This window comes from Lepisosteus platostomus, chromosome 18 (genome assembly GCF_059453375.1).
Source record: "Lepisosteus platostomus isolate fLepPlt1 chromosome 18, fLepPlt1.hap1, whole genome shotgun sequence".
Lineage (NCBI taxonomy): Eukaryota > Metazoa > Chordata > Actinopteri > Semionotiformes > Lepisosteidae > Lepisosteus > Lepisosteus platostomus.
In genome coordinates this window covers 9437607-9455048 of record NC_142628.1, presented here as the reverse complement: position 1 = coordinate 9455048, position 17442 = coordinate 9437607, and the positions used below count along the sequence as shown (strand labels likewise).

At 36.1% G+C, this 17442-nt stretch overlaps 1 protein-coding gene across 1 annotated transcript in view; it reads left to right on the top strand.

Moving 5' to 3' along the window:
* The first annotated feature begins 3012 nt into the window (after positions 1-3012).
* spon1b (spondin 1b) overlaps positions 3013-17442 on the top strand; it is a 94968-nt gene continuing 80538 nt past the window's right edge. The window contains exons 1-3 of the mRNA XM_088611090.1: positions 3013-3598; positions 5885-5991; positions 13733-13866. Coding sequence (XP_088467216.1) covers positions 3376-3598; positions 5885-5991; positions 13733-13866 — 464 coding nt within the window. The 5' untranslated portion in view covers positions 3013-3375. The remainder of the gene's footprint in view (positions 3599-5884; positions 5992-13732; positions 13867-17442) is intronic.

Below are 17442 nucleotides of genomic sequence, written 5' to 3'. Positions count from 1 at the left end.
ATACTTTTTGTACAACTCCCAAGAGCATATATAAGAGAATATATTAGACTTTACATTCCCCAGCTATGACTGATTTTATCAAACGTCTTTATGATAATGTAATTTTTTTCTTGCGGAGATATGTTCACTTTTACAGAATCGCTTCTTGAACCTAGTCTTCTGAGACCTTATACAAGCCGGGTTTTTCTTTCAGCCAGTGACCTTTGTAAATATTTATTTAGATTCTGTCTCTATCTACCACAGAAAACGGTGGGAATCGGTTCACTTCACAGGGGTCTTTAATCATATGCTCGGCATTAAACCCATTCAGAAAAAGGACAAGGTTAAACAAACAACATTGCTACTAGGCATATTTATTATGTCAATTTGGTTTAATTTGAATTTAAACTGGCAAGAAACGGAGGGATGAAAGCAACGGTTTCACCTAGTCCGTGTTTTCATTCTTATATTTATTTTAATTCAGCATTTTAACTTTCTTCCTCACAAGTTTCATACCAGTTCTCTACCATCCAATTGTTATTCAATCTGTCTTACTACTGCGCTCACTTTCTGACCCCGGGAAGCTTGAAACAAACACAGCACAGTGTCCTCTGAGGCCTACTCATCAAGGCAATCGACTCTTCTCCTTTCTTATACAGTAGTGTGAACTGCATAGAGGCAGAGCTCGAGTGTCAGCCACAAGAATCTCCACCTGGACTTAAGGCCCTCTGGTCACTCGCAATTGATGCAGGGAGGCCGGAAAAGTATCCCACCCTGTCAGCTCCACCCAAATTCAAAACCAGTAAAACTTTCATTTACTGATTACTACCAATAAGATTCCCAGCCATGGCTACACTGGACTAAATTCAGATTAATCTGGTTCCACACTGTGCTGGAAGTGGACTGATACAGTATATGGTATTAAACGCTCTATAACATGGTCACTAAGATTATTTAGCCGATTTTGCATAGTTTGAAACTGCCTTAACAATTTGTGGTTTATGTGACTGATATGAACAAGGCCCTTGTTTAATTTGTTTTGAGAGAAAGCAAACTTATGCTCTGCAGATTACCTGTAAACCTCACTGCGGTGATTGTCTGGTCCTGGTCCTGGAGGGTTGGTGAGTCTGCATTTTTCCATTCTAGCTCAGCCTTTAACAACCTACAGGTACATCTGCTCCTTATTACTTTAGCTGGACCATTTAACAACCTCTCAAGTGCTGGTGCTTTAAAGAAGCCTAGATAACTTGCAGACAAACGAGCCCTCCAAGATCAAAATTTGATATCCCTGCTAAACAGTGTAAAATTGGTGGAACCTTGGACGAATAAATTTACTGTAGTTTTGTTGAATAAGTCAGAGATACAACATATGGAGCAGTTTACAGTCCTATTTTTTTCTGGTGATTAAATGTCTTCTTTGAAACAAATCAAATATTTGGAAAGGGACAAGTAATAGGTTTATTCCATGCTGAAAAAAGAGGAAAGAAAAACACAATGTTTTGGCCGTGGAGCCTTCTTCAGGTTTGGAAAGTACTATTTGCATTATCCATTAACAGAAATACAGTAAATGGAGGGGAAATGATAAAAAAAATAACACTTTCAGGGCTGAGGTACAACTTGTGCAGCCTCTGTACTGTCTAGTCTACATGAACATTTGCAGTAGTAAGGCAAATTAGAAAGACTGCATGCTTTAATATTGCTAGCTGTGGATAAAAGCATGATGAAGGAACTAATTGTAGACTGGACATAGAGGATATTCTTTTTTATAAACAGATAGAGGGATCAACCGAAAGATACAGCTTAATTGTAAAATAAGAAAATGCCAGTCACAAGGATACAATTACATGCTGTACAGTAGCTTCAGTTTTATATTTTACTTTGCTCCTCAGAATTTTGATCTTCAAAGTTTTCAAGAAAGTGCTTTCTTTCTATTCCATTCCCAGAACTTCAATGCAAGAAACACTTCTGAGTTGTTCAAAATTCTTAGAGGCTTGTATTATAATTTACAGAGAGCCCCTGCAGTGACCTCCTGAAACCTAATTTTGTATCTGTAACTCATAAACCTCTTCTGAGATTACACCTCATGCCACCACCATGGTTATTAACCTCTACCAAAGCTAGGGACCAAATATAAGAACCGAGAAAATGATGCATGATTGAAGTAAATTACTTCTAGTTTCCTTTAAAGCAAGACTAAGTTCTCTGGTCGTTATAATAAAACAATTCAATAAGTAACTTAAAGGTTTTCTCTTTCTTATAATGTAAAGATTGCCACGTAGCAGCGCGCTACAACGTACATACAGTAGTAATGTTTGCTAAAATTATTTGAACTCAGATGTATTAGTAGATGTAAGTAGAAGAAACACAAATCAGTCTTTTTTTTAACTCACCAAGAAAAACATCTCTAAACACACGACTAGAATTCATTTTGCGTTTTCAATTGTATTTGTCGAAGTACTTTTAGACTATTCTGTTGGATTTATAAATAAGCTACCTCGTCTTACAGAAATTTCTAGATTTTTACATACATTGCAGTATACAAAAAAAAAACGTTTCAAACCACCCATTATGTCAAGTAAATAATTAAAAATGGTAAACAAAGAGGCAAACTTGGACAGTTACAAAATGTTTAAGCGTGGGAACATAAATCACTCTGTCCACCTTCCACATAGAAAATAATAGAAGGGGAGACATCTAACAGAATTTTCCTTATTCACTTATGTTACATTTGTAATTATTTCAAGCCTCTGTATTGTAGAGCGCTTCAGAATCATTAGACAACTTCAAACGTGAATTGCACGGTGAATTGCACCTTTATGTAAATGTAAAAGAAGACTATACAGTATATGCATTATTAAACAGGATAAACATCTGTTTCTCTGGTGATGTAGTGATTCACGGCTGTGCAAACATTCGCGAGCAGGTTTTTGCTGAGAGCCAAAATCAAGAATGTCAAACGTTCTTCTCAATCACAGCAGCCAATGGTAGGAATGTCTGGGTTTTGTTTAAAGTCTGTTGGCTCAGTACGTACAGTCCAGTTCTTCACTCGATGTCTTGGAGACAGCGGCGTTACCCTGCGCTTTGCTATTTCCCTGAACCCTGTGAATTGCACTCTGTTAAGTAAACACTGCTGAGTCGCTGATCATCACACGCTCTCCACCAACATATCAGTACAATTCTCCTGGAATGGGGGGGCCGGGTGGGGGGGGTCGGATTTTGTGTCCGTTCATTCCAGGATGGGTTTACCATCAGCAGCGAATACAGCCTTTTCTTATGCAAAGTGAATCTGGTCTGTGAAATTGACAAGTTTTGTCAATTTCGGGAGTTGGGAGGAGGTCTTTTTAAAGCTTTTTTCCCTTGACTGCATGAAAAGATTGCTGCTACAAAATACCAAGGATGGGAATACATCGGCACATACTGCTTTTGCAGTGTCTTATCTCGACTTTTGTGATACACGCTTTTGCTTTTTCCGAGGAAACCGCAGATAAAACAGTGAAATCGGACGGATATTGCAGTAGGATTTTAAGGGCTCAGGGTACAAGAAGAGAAGGCTATAACGAATTTCGTCTGAGAGTAGAAGGAGATCCTGAATTATACCAACCTGGAAGCACCTATAGAGGTATGTAATCATTTCTAAGTGTTATTCTGAATCCGTTACTCGGATGCTTAGCCATTTACTGTCTTTACTGAGATGCCTAGTGTTACAAAAGACACAAAAGAAAAGAGGTCTGGAGCACAACGTTAAGTATGTCGTTCCATGGTGATTTGACAAATAGCTACTTGTTATTAGGTGTATATAATTTGAAGTTGGACAAGTTTTTGCAAGTTTCCTTTTCCACTGCATTCGGCGACATCTCAGACCTGGGTGATGGGCTATTACAGTTTAAGAAATCTGTTGCAGCAGGACATTTAACCTTTCTTCTATAAGCAAACACAATTTTGATTAACCAGAGAAACTTTGTTAGTGGGCTATGAAGTCCGTCCGTCCGAAATAATGTAAGCGAGGAATAAGCGCGTCTTTCCCTAATTGCGTAATCTAGATCTAAAAGTTAAACTGTATTGATGCATCGATATCATAAGTATAAACCTTACATTTAGAGCAGTGGAGGACAGTTTCGGAAATTGCCATTTTCAACCTTTACTTTATGGTAACACAGTGTCTCTGTGAAAGATACGGTATTATATTAAAACTGTACATTATTTCTTTTTAAAACATGTTTAACCACAAGACAAACCCCTCCAAAACATATCAAATTGCAAAATACTCATTTCCAGAGTATCGTTTACACAGTTTCCGCGAACTCAGACGACCTGACCTTGCTTAAAAAGTGTTCGCGTATAAAAGTTTAATCCTGAAATGTGATGAAACAATCATTTTATTGTTATTCGTACTCAGAGTTAAATAGTGAAAGTAACAGAGGGAACAGTAACTAACCGATTTGTGCAGGTGTAATAGAAGAACGTTAACACTTTTTTTCAGCTTTGGGGGAGTAATGGGTTAAATAAGTGCCGATTATCTTATCTACAGTAAAGCTGATAAAAAAGAATATACTGTACAAATGTATTTAAAGTTCTACACACAATTAATTACTTGAATTAAGTTCAGAGTACAAATCACAAGACTGTTGAGTCATCATTCATACACATCAATCCTAAAAGTAGGAATCTGACAACAGTTTAATCTAAAAATGTGGTATAACAAAGGTACTGTAAATCTTGTAAGGATTCTTTTATGTATTTCCCGCAAGAATCGATGACCAAACCGTCTCTAAAGTATTAGAGAAGCCTTTCATGCTCCTCGAAAATGTTTTACGGACATGGAGAATGAGCATGTTTCCATGTTTCTTAAATGTTATCTCCTGTCAGATGCGACTTTCCATTGTGAAAATGTTAAAATTTGCGAAAAAGGTCGTACAGGTTTCAGCCATATCTTAAAATTGATCATTTTATTGAAGTGACAACAAGGTGGATATTGGAATATGTTCTGTTTTACTTTAGAATGTGCTCCTACTGCTGTTCCTAGTACTTGTCATCAAATTATTTTTCATAGTCAAATGAAGAAAAAATAGAGTATTGCAATACTGCATTGCTACTGTAGGTAAAGTGATTTGCGTGGTTTATAACAGCACCGAATGGACAAATCATGTGGGAAAACGGCTACATTGTTTGATAGATGAATTCTGAAAAAAACTTTGCTTAATCTTCTGTTGATTTAGTAGAGAAAGAAGAATGTGCATATGAATACAGTATTTCCACAGAAAATGTTTGTCTTATTTCTAAACTAAACTTATTTCTAAACACAAACATGTCCATTTATTTTATTATTTCAATGATTTTGATCAATGAACTACCAAATTGTTTAATTTTCACTGCACATACAGTACATGTCTGTCAATGTTCAGAAACATGTCTCAAACGGTTAGCTCTAACTGGGCACCAAAGTGTATGAAGTTATTCCAAGTACAGTAGAGTTGAGCAGATTTATTGCAGAAAAAAACTATTTTATCAAATATAATCATGCCCGGTGTTCTAAATAAATAAAAGAATGATGGTGTAAAACAGATTCTATTTATGTATCCTATTTCTAATTATGGTATTTCATATAGAGCTCATTCATAGTACTGTAATTGGATATTAGAACACACTTTGTAGCACCACGCTGATGACCAAATTACATTGTGTCAGTATTGTAAAATGTCATTTTCAATATTGAGAAGTACTGTATGAGTAACCTCTAACAGATTAGCTTTTAAAGGAGCCGTGCTGCTGTCTATATTTAGCACCCCTTTATTTTTTTAAATGCACCTACAGTAACAAGTTCACTTGCTTTGCTTGCAGTTTTTTGCTTGTTGAGCTCCCCTCTCTGACCCATATTCCACTGACTTTCTTCAATTGCTATTTCTAGTGACTTTGTACGCATCCAGCCCTTCTTACTTCAGAGGCTTTACTCTCATTGCTTTGAAAGAGGGAAAAGATGGTGACAAAGACGAGGATTATGCTGGAAATTTTCAGGTAAGATAGGTTGGCTTGTTCAATATTTACTAAAATTGGCTGTAAAAGAAACTGGATTAATGTAAAATAACAGTGTATTATCTTTTATAAATACATAAATATTTTTCTATATATATAAATATAGGTTGAAAATATTTTTGGTTTATATCCATGTCTGGCAATACATGCGTTTATTCTGGGAATATCTGTAGCAATAGCAAAATATGAGTGTTCAGTGGTAATACTGTACTTTGTGTTGAGGATTCCAGTTTTTTCACTGTTCATCCTAGGAAAGCCTGTTGAAGCTTAATAGGTTTATATCCACTGACTGGTCAAGCCGTGAGGTTGTGATCCCACGACTTCTTGGAATCAGAGGTGTGATTTGACAGTCACAACTGTTGCTCTGCCTGAGAACTGTAATTTCTACTTCATAATACTAGACTTTCCAAATGGAACTTTTGCCTCTCAGTGTGAGTGGTGAGCCTTTCTTATTAAAATTATGGAGACGGGAACTCCAGTTCATTTCGCCTATGCAATGAAAAGAGGCCTTGACACAGCCTTATCATTAGGTATGAACATCATTGAACATGTGTGTGCTATTCTCAATCCATCTCTATGAAATTAGTAGAAAATGTCTCTGTTACCTAGTAAAAAATCTGGTTCTCCTTCATAAAGATTCTCAGCTGCAATCTGGCAGACAGGGATGCTGACCTTGTCCACACGATATGTGTGTTTCTGTATTTTATAAGGCAATGACTGACATAAAAAATGCCCTATTTTTCCAATTTCCTATAGCACTCCTGCAGTGGGCCTGGTAGTGCATTGTGTGAAAGGAAACTACAGTAAAGTTAAGCTATAAGAGGATCTTCATTATTATATTTAAATGAAAACCTTAAACTTGCATTTTATAAAACTGCAGTTCTTTGGTTCTTTTTCCAGTGTTTCTTATTTGTCCATGCTGGGAATTAGCATTTTTATACAGACCTGGGTGCAATGTGGTTTCAAGAAAAATCTTGCTGCAGTTAATGCTGACTTCATTGCGTCCAGGTGCATACTGTTTATATCTAAAGCAGCCTGCAAGCCGTCAGCCACACCTGGCTGTGCGGGCGTCTGCACCATCTGCTGCTGTGCAGGAGAAGGCTTCAGCATGGAATTTGTTCAGTTTAGAAGAAAGAACAAAAAAATAATTTCCATAAACTGTGTTTAGGTTTCAACAGTAATGCTTCTCTGCTTCTCTTTTGTCAAACTATATTTTCCGTTCTTTCATGTGGGATTTAAGGGAGTATGATTTCTTTCAGTACCATTCCCTTAATTCTTATATCTATTATCTCCCAATACGTTCTTACTTGTTACATTTCAAACTCTTCTGAACACAGTGACAGACATCAAGTAGCACAAGAGTGAATTTGCCCATTTTTTCTCTAAATCTTGCATTTCAAAATACAAGCTTGGCTTAGCTCAGTCCTAGCTGAACGACCCTTACAGTACTGTACCTCCGAAGATATGTGCTAGCTGCAGTGGGAAAATACCTCCACATCCTGTAGTATCTCTTATGAATTCTGTCTGGCACTTTTGTTGTCAATCAAAACTTTTGGAAGACAAAATTAAGAATAAATAAGCAAACGTCATGGTCACCACACAATTATTTTGATTGGATTTAGACAAAAATCTCCCTCTGTCAAAACAATGTTTGGTAGTCAAGAGAGGGTGTTTAGTCCCTTGAAATGTACCATTTGCAAGCTGCCTGCACAAAAGATACAATATACTGTACAGTATGTACTGTACTGTAATTGTTTCTTGAAAGAATTCTGAGTTTTTGATTGCAACATACCACTAAAATACTCTGCTGATGTTAAGTTGGGCAAAAATGCTTTCTGTCTTACGATCAGCATGTTTTATTTTACCCACTACCCTCTTGTCTTTCTTTGTCTTAATCTATGCACCACTTACAGTAGGAGAATACAACCTTTACTATCAACCAAGGAAAGCAATCAACTTCTTGCATTCAAAATGCTTTTGCAATACTAGTTCAAGTGGAGTCGTGGGTAAACATCCAGTTGATTTCTTCAGGGTCACAGGTTGTGTTAGCATAATATATGGCAAAGCAGGATCCGTATTATAATTTATTGGGAGGCTATAGTACTTAAAGAGTCATTATAACACATTACAATTACACAATTCATGACTATACCTTTCTGGATTGCCATTTTCTGCAATTACTTTGAGTAATGATTTTCATTCTGTGGTAGACATGACTTGAAATCTGACAAGGTAACAGAATAAAGGTCAAGTTCCTAGAGCATAGTAATGTGTGCTTGATGTCACTTTAGCAAAAAAACTGTCAGCAATTCTGTCAAGCGTGCTCTTCAACTATTAACCTGTGTGTAGCTCCTTAAGCCATCTTCAGTACTAATGGTAAGTGATTTGTTAAGACTTCAGCTATCACCTGTAAAGCTTTATTTTTGCTTCACAGCAAAAAGTGATGGCTGAAATGCTTTGACATTGAAATAGTTTGTAATGCTCCAAAAAGGTTATGTAAAAAGCACCATTTGAGAAATAGTTTGGCAGATTTTTTGTGGTTTGCCTTCAATTATTTAATATATTTGTGAGCAGTATTCAGAACTTCACAGTTAAACAATTACCATATGACTTTCAAGTGGTTGATCCAGCTAAGACAGTAGTATGGAGGGCAGCTAAAGTCCTGTAATCTATAAAAGTTAGTTTGAAAGGAGCTGTCAATTGTCTCTGGCCTCAATTTCTCAAGAAATAGCATTAACAGCCAGGGAACACCAGGGGTGACTGGATTTGAACGTGCCAAAACATCCTCAGCTTGACACACAAGAGTGATTCCTAGTGGGAGCTCTTAAATGCATCTGTCCTCCATTCAATGTCCTGTCTTGGTGCTTTCAGGCTGGTGTGTCATCAGCGCAGAGTTTGGATCTTGAATGTATTTTCTTTTTCTCTGCAATGCTGATACATAAGTTGTAGCAGTGGGCAAAGCTGATTACGAGTAACTGAGTCTGAGTAGTTACACCATCAGAGCAGCTTGCCCAGAGCACAAGTTGAGCTCTGTGATAAAATATCACTAAATTGGAGCATAAGGCTCCAGTACACTATATTCCCTGCTGTATAAGTGGGTGCTCTTCAGATTATCGTTGTTAATTAAAATCTGTCCTCAATTGACATATTTTTTAAATAAAGGATTAAGGCAACAGAAACCTTGTGAGAAAATTGCCAGAATGATGCTTCCAGCTCTATGTACTGTATTGTGAAATAATGTCATTTCCTTTTAATGTCACGATAGACTGCCAAGACCAGTGTGTTGCTTTGTTCATTCTGAGCTATATCTTTCAGAACAAGGGATTTCTTTCACTTTTTTCTTTTTCTACTAGACATTGCAGTGTTCATTCCATTTCTACTAGTTTGGGCTTGAGCCCTAAGGGTTAAAGTATGACCTTCATCTAGGTTGAACTGCTTTTTGCATAACTTTCCTTGGTTTTCTCATTGAAACAGAAACTCAGCATGAAAAACCATGTATTTTCATTTTCTCTATAGTATCATCATGCTGTCTGAAGTGCACACCAGTCCTTTTTTGTAATTTTGCATTGTTGATATTTAGTACCATTCTGGAGTTTTCTTTGAAAAATTAATTTCATTCTGGCATGTCTGTGTCTAAATTAAATGTCAGTGGTGAAAAAAATAAAAAAATAAATAACCACAGGAATTGACTGCTAGACCTAAGAGGTCAATACATCCAAAAATAACATAATTTCTGTCTTATGGAACATATAAAAATGCATATGTAATGACTTTGCCATCAACTACCTCATTAATTGCCTTATTGGTTAATGTAATACTTTTTACCAGGCTAAGGTGACCGTGTTTAATACAATATTTTAGAATGACTTGTACTTTCAATTCTAATGTTTGTGTTTAAAACTCTGACATGTTATCTGTGGGCTTGAATATTTTAAGCTGTTAGCGCCTAAGCAATTTTGTGTAGGAGACATCTTGCTGAAAGTGCAGCAGACCTCAACACATTCTAAGCACCCTAATGGTGTGATTTCCTTCTCTAATCATGCTATCCAGTGCTGATTATTGTGCATCCAGATAGCATGCATTCAGATGGTATCACTGAAGAGAAACAAAATTCCTTCAGCTGCCAGGGATTAGAAATCCCTCTCAGTTACGATTGAATAATTTAGTGTTTTAAAAAAAGCACCACAACCTTTTGCAGCTGAGCTGTAGCATCTGTGTTTCTGTGTCACCTGGGAGAGAACTGCTATTAGAACATAAACACTCGCTTGATCGAGACCTCCTGTTTTTTCTTGCTCCACTTGGGCTCCTTGTGAGCTGTTTGTGATGTTTTTTAGTCATGTTTGCATGCCAGAAGGAAGAAAAAATGCTCCAAATTTATTGTCCTTTCTCTGTTGGTTTTGGCTGCCGTTCAGTACTGATATGATAGTAGTTTTGCAAGAGCTGTTTTGAAAAAGAGTAAATGTAGCCCTACCTTATGCTCAGTAATTGAAGAGGAGTGCCCTCCTCTCATTTGTAACCTTTCATATGTCCTGATGTCCTGAGGTCCTGGTCTCGATTGGAAATCTTTAAAAAAATAATTAAAAAACAGACTTGGCAATAGTTTTTTTGTTTTTAACTGCTCCTTTTTTCTTGGTATTTGTCAATTCTTATTTTAACTTGGCTCACTGTTACAACCTTTGTACCTGCGAAGATGAAGACAGCAGGCATGTCTTGTGCCCACAAGGAGAGTTGAAGCACCATTGGTGAGCTGGGACATTGGCTAGAGGATAGATGGTGCTCTCACCCATAATGCTTCACACTTGCAGGTGCTTGGAAAACCACATGAATGGCTGCCATTCTATTCTGACAAACCAGACATACTCTGGCGAGCTCACAGCCTCACCCAGTCCTGGCGGCACTGTGTACTGCTACCAAAAACATCCCATCCACAGATGGCTAATGGCACAGCCCAGCTTCAAACATGCAGCATGTGGAACAGAAAACCCATCCTGCTTTCCAAATGCACATCTTCACTGACTGTGCCACTGGGGAACCACAGCTGGAATATGTTTAATGACAAGAAGACTGAATTCTTGGATCCACATTCAGTGTAGAATATTAACATACTTAAATTAATTTAAATGTTAGCACTTTTGCATTGCGGATATACAGTAGTATCACTTCACTCTTTGCACTGTGTATTTGGATAAATGCTATCTATTATAATAATATAATAATAATGTTTCTTTATTAGCCCTATACAATTTCTTGCATTAGGAATTTGTATTTTCGCATACCCCAGCTTTTCTCCATGGAGACACAGACACACAGACAGGGAGAGAAGCTTGGGGTCAGAGCGCAGGGTCAGCCATTGTATGGCGCCCCTGGAGCAGTTGGGGTTAAGGGCCTTGCTCAGGGGCCCAATGGAGTAGGAGTCCTCTGCCGGCTGTGGGATTTGAACCGGCAACCTTCCAGTCACAGGCGCAGATCCTGAGCCACAAAGCCACCGCTCCGCCCTCAATGTGTATCTATTTACAGACCATATAGACCATATTTACAGACCTATTTACAGACCATATATTGAACTTTTTAAATGAATATTAAATATTGTTATGACAACAAAGAGATGCAGGAAATAACTATGTTTGATAAATTGTATGAATGGGAAAATAGCAGAATACTGCATTAATTGAATAGAAAGTGAATATGAATGTTAAAAGAAATGCTATGGTTGTGAGAGATGTGAGAAAAGACATGAGTAAAGGGAATAGTTAAAAGCCCTGTAAGAATCCTGATCTTAATTGAGATTTTTTTTTCTTTTGCAATAATCAGAAGAAAGAACATTTATGAAAGTAATGTGCAGATTTACATTTTTGTTTTTACAGTCTTGAAGATGTTTAAAATGGAATCTTAATGTTGAGTAGATGCAGCTGGCATTTGCTCGATAATGCCAGAGATTACTGAGGAAGAATTACTGGTGTTCATCACAGCTGTATTTTACTATGATCCCTTGAGCATTTAGAATAGAGAAAGAGGCCAAGATATTTTTAAAAATCTCCTCATTTTAAGCTAAAGTTTATTTGTGTTTTGGGAAACAGCACTCTAGTTCAGAACCGGGTCAGATCCATGTCGTTTAATTTAAATTAACAGTAAATATACAATAAAAGGGGCTAAATTATTTTATTCCCCGAACTAAAGAATTTAGGCAATTCATTTAAATTTACAGTATTTTCTTTGATAGCATTTACTGGATATCTACTTTGCAATATTTGTTAAGAGAATTTCTGTGCTAGATGTATTCATTTGCTTAAGAAATGACAAATTCTATTGACTTATTTTCCTGGATCAGATAAATTATTGTACTGTACTGGCATACTGTATTCAGCTTGCCAATCAAAAAGCAACATTTAACAACTTTATAGAATTTACATTTCCTTAATGCTCTTCTGAGTTCTGAAATCCACAAAAAATAAAAGGAACCCAAACAATTAGTGGGCTGTCTCATCATTTGTTCTTCCTTCTTCAGTCTAAAAGCTTTCTCTTGGTAAGGCCCTACTTCAATTACAGCAGGAAACTGTGATTATTTAATTGAAAAAGCACACAAAAAACAACAACAAATCTGTGTCCTTTGACATGACAAAAATAATGTTAAAGAAACCTAAAACACACAGGTGGAATGTTTTAACATTTGTAATTGCGAACTTATTAAGTTTAAATACAGAACTGTTTTTAAATGGCTGCGAGACAATCTTTGTGAATAATCTTTGGCTCTGTACTAAAAAAGGAAATTCAAATGACTGATTGTGTCATGTGAAATAAACCTCTTTCTTTTCCAAAAATAAGAAAAAAACAAATGATGTAACAGGAACTCTAAAAGTCTTTGAACAATATTTTGAAAACCGAGCACAAGGAAAATGAAATCTGGTTTCATTGCAATTTCTTCCCCAGTGTTTTCCTCAGAGGTCTATTTCCTTCCTCAGACAATTACTGTAGTTGTAACCTATTGTTGTGTCATTGGAAGATAATAAGCTCACAAGACATATCAAAAATAGGATGAACATTATTGTTTTCTTTTATTGCTTCCTCGTTTTTTTAATTCCCATTTGTACCATTTGTAGTCTTCCACTTTGTACAACCTGATACAAAAATCTTGAGTAGCAAAAAGTGATTTGGTCCAATACAGATCTTTCTGATAAATTGCTATTGGCGTTCTCTGCTCTGCACTAATGTGTGAGATTCACAGCTCTAATAAAGTTTTAATTTAAATATATCTTCCAGTGTATGGCTGTAAAACATGATATTGATTCTATCACAGTAAACTGTTGGCCCATGTCAAAGGTGGTAATGATTGCAGGAGGTTTATGGTTCAGATAGAAACTTGTCAATTTGCTTCCTTAATATCCATGAATTATTACAATTGTTGAACCAAGGAACACGTGCATAAATATACCTTATAGTACATATAGATTTTTGGTGTAAATGTAAAACAATAAACACTCGAGAAGACGAATGTACTCACTTTCAGTTCATTGAATCAGATTTTTCATAAAAGAACTGGATTATTGTGAAATGAAACGCGCTATATTTTCCCCAGTATTTTTGTGTATTTTAAGTTCAGCCACAGTGCTTAAACAAAATAGAAAAAATAAATGCACCAGGACGTTTGAACATAAACAATGCATTTTATATTCACATGCCATGTAAAAGTTTCTTTTTAATTTCTATGGGTCTTTATATTTTGCAGATCATAGATGAGGAAGACACCCAATTTATGACGAACTGCCCCCCTGCAGTTACTGAAAGCACTCCAAGGAGAAGGACAAGGATACAGGTTTTCTGGACAGCACCCCCTGCTGGCAGTGGCTGTGTTATTCTGAAGTAGGCAATCATAGTTGGGACCATTTCATTTTTTTTTTTATTATTCTGATTGCAGAGCTGTCGAATTGTCTTTCTGTCAATTCCTGGAAACTGGCAGATATTAGTGTGCCTTTTAAGAAGTGCAAGAAATAACACTCTACAGCAAGGCAGAATTGACAGTGAATGACAGTGGTCTAGAGTAAAGTGCACAAGGGAGTAGAGGGAAAATGCTTCTTTTGTACTGTATGTCTTTGCATATCACTTATGTGTGTGTGTGTGCACCTTGCTTTTGTGTATCTTTGCGTAACATTTGTCTGTGGGTGTGTTTCAGCATGTGCGTTGGTTGCTTTTGTGTGTCTTTCTGTGAGTTTCAAAAAGTGTGCTGGTTTATCTGACGTTAGCAGAGGATAAATTACTGTATATTGTGCACTAACGTTCTAGAGCACAGCAGCTTGTTAGTCATGTGTATCTCCCAATATTTTGTTATAAGACAAATATGTCCTAGGAGTTTGTCCGATTAGGATTTTACTAAACTACATACAGTACACGTTTTGGTTTCTTTACTCTTGAGGCCAGCAGTTAAGTTCTGTTCTCAAGATGTCCTTGCAATTCTAGCCATGTAATTAATTGTCAACCATCATTGTGGCAGGTCTAGCAGACAGAGTTTTAATTTTCTTTTCTCACTTTTTCTCAAATTCCCCATTTTTTTCATTTTTATAGAAAGGGTTTATCATATTTTGTCATACATACTGTAGGAGGTCTCTTCATTGTCTTAGTACTGTACTGTATGTGCAGTTTACTTTTATGCTTCCTTTGGTGCTCTTAAATAACTGTAGTGAGGTTGCTACAGTATCTGCATTATTATTTGTTGAGATAGAAATAATATATGTATATGAGATTGACATGTTGCGTGCATTCAATTGGGTTGAAAAACCATCCGTCAGTATTGGTTTTCTCACTTTTATAATGTGTAATAATCCTGGAGCCCTCTAGAAGTAAACGTCTGCTGTGGAAAAATGCACTGGAGGTAACTCTCCAGTCATCTTTTATACTATCAGGAGCTGGGCTGAACAACAGTTACTAGTCTGAGCAGATTCAACAGAACTTTGCAGTGAAGAGTACAGATGTCAATCTGTTTAAATGCTAATCTGAACATTCTGATAACTTAATAGGGTTTTACACTGCCTCATACCTTAAGAAAACAAGTAGCAGGATATAGAAAATAATGAATTAAATACAAAGACCTGAAATGTGAAATTCCACCATTGTTCAATATCTAAACGATTTTTTGCAAAAATATTAAAATCTTGTGTTAAAAGTTGTACATATTACAGTTAGTGAACCGAGCATTGTCTATATAATGCTCAGATACACAAAGAGGTTGTGACCTATACTGCATTTTAATCCTGGCATTATTAAAGCACTCAATACAGCTGTCACTTTTCTCCCTTTAGTTATTTTAGACCTTTCCTGTGGTGTCATGATATGTGAAAGATTGTGGGTTTCAGCTTGAAAAGGGTTTGAATTTTTATTAATGTACATTATTATGTGGTTGTCAAGATGAGTGATTGGAGTCCTGACAAATGACAAACTTCCTTTCTCTCCATCTGGCTGTGTTTGAACTCAAGTTTGCTGTCTCCAATTCAGCAGTTCTACAAAGAATTTCTATTCAGCTGGACCCCTCAGTCTTTGAAAGCAAGACTGCAGTATTTAAGTCAGCTAAATGATAAAGTCATTTGTAAGTTGTTGGTTTTAAATTATGTATGTATTGATCTGTTGTATCTATTTCTATTGGATAACAAATATTTTCAATGGCACTCATTGTTAGACTTTTAGCAGTAACCTGCCCCACCTGCTGCATTAACAGTGATTTTCTAAGGTTAAACTTTTAATTTATAATTTTCCAATCAAATGTTAAAGGAAATTTTTGAAAATATTTTAACTACTACTATTACCATCAAACATTTGAATAGTTTGAGATAATGTTAACTGTGAAAAAAAACATTGAAACTGTTATTGTATTAAAAGAATGACATATGTATAATTCTGCTGTTTAGTTCTTGTTCTCATGCAGCAAGTATGAAATAATTTCCTGTAATTTAGTTCATGTATAACTCAGCTTTCGTTTTTCTTTGTTCTACTACAATGGTAAACTGCATACTCAGACTACAGAGAGAGACAGAGTGGGAAACATATTTTCTGCCTCCAAAGTGGAAAAAAGGAGTGTCTAAACATGGGAAGTTTAATTACAGGGCAGCAGGCATACTTAGCCACTATACGTTTCCTTTAGCTGTGTGAACACTGAAAAGCTGGAAAGAAATACAATCAAATTCTTATTAAAGGACTTCCAGTGGTTTGGCACAGGTGTGTCTTAGAACTAGCATGCAATTGTTTTACAATAAGATGGAAAATAACAGAGTATAGACAAAAAGGAGCTAGAAAAAAACATCCTTGAATTTGGGTGCATATTCATATTGTTCCAATGGATGGGAAGGGCATTATTACTATATTTTAAGAGCTGGCAAATTATCTCATTGAGTTGTTTCTTGAAGACAGTCAAGTTATCACTTTCAACACTTTGGCTGGGTATCTTATTCTTGACTCCCACGGCCCTTTGTATAAAGCAGTCTTTACCACACATCTGTAATCTACTATGGTTAAGAGCCACCCAACAATAAACTCTTGCTAAAAGATTAGGCATAATTAGCGAGAGTGTGCGGAGCCAATTCTGCTAGTTTTTTTTAGGTTAAATGTGGATAAATAGGACATACGTAAACACTCAGAATGGAAACTGTTCAAATCAGACAAACATTTAATCAACTTGACAAGCCAGAAAACATTAAAGAAGAAATGTAAGGGCAAAAATAAAATCACAGGGATATTCTCTTCCTCAAATGTTTTTAACCAATGTATTAAAATTAGTATATGGGATTTTTCAAAGCCTGGATTAACTACGGGGGAGGTGCTGTATGAATTACTGTATGTGTGCTAGTTAACAAAGAAAAAAAATACTTTTGATTTGTACAGTATATATATTCCCTTATGGACCATATATTCAGATTTTATCCATCTTATGGAAAACTGTCGGTGTTGGAGTCATTTCCTCATAAGACTGTTCATAGCAAGACTGTGTACAGTATATGCGTGGGTGTGTAGGTGTGTGTGTATGTTTTTCAATCCAAACATACTCAGTGCCTGAGGAACACTAAATTAGAGAGATTAATATAACTTATAATTTATACAGCAAAGGTGCTCATTTACTGTACAGAAGAGCAAGATGTATGAAAATAAACTGAATGCAGATTAATTTAAGTGCATTAAGTTATGAGAAATACGGATGCAGATTGGAGTTCCATGTTTGCATTTTTGAAGTATGGATCTCCTTAAGGATTCATCATCTAGCACTTTTATCATTAAAATCATAATGGAGTACTCTTGGAATCCTACCAGTATCAGGCTTCTGAATTTACAGATCAGTACTAGTTTATGCTCGTTGCTGGGGGAAGAAAAAAAAATGTTACTCACAAAATATTCTTAAGGGTGACTTAAAGTGATTGTGTTCTTTTTAAATAAATAAATAAAAAAAATATTTTTAAA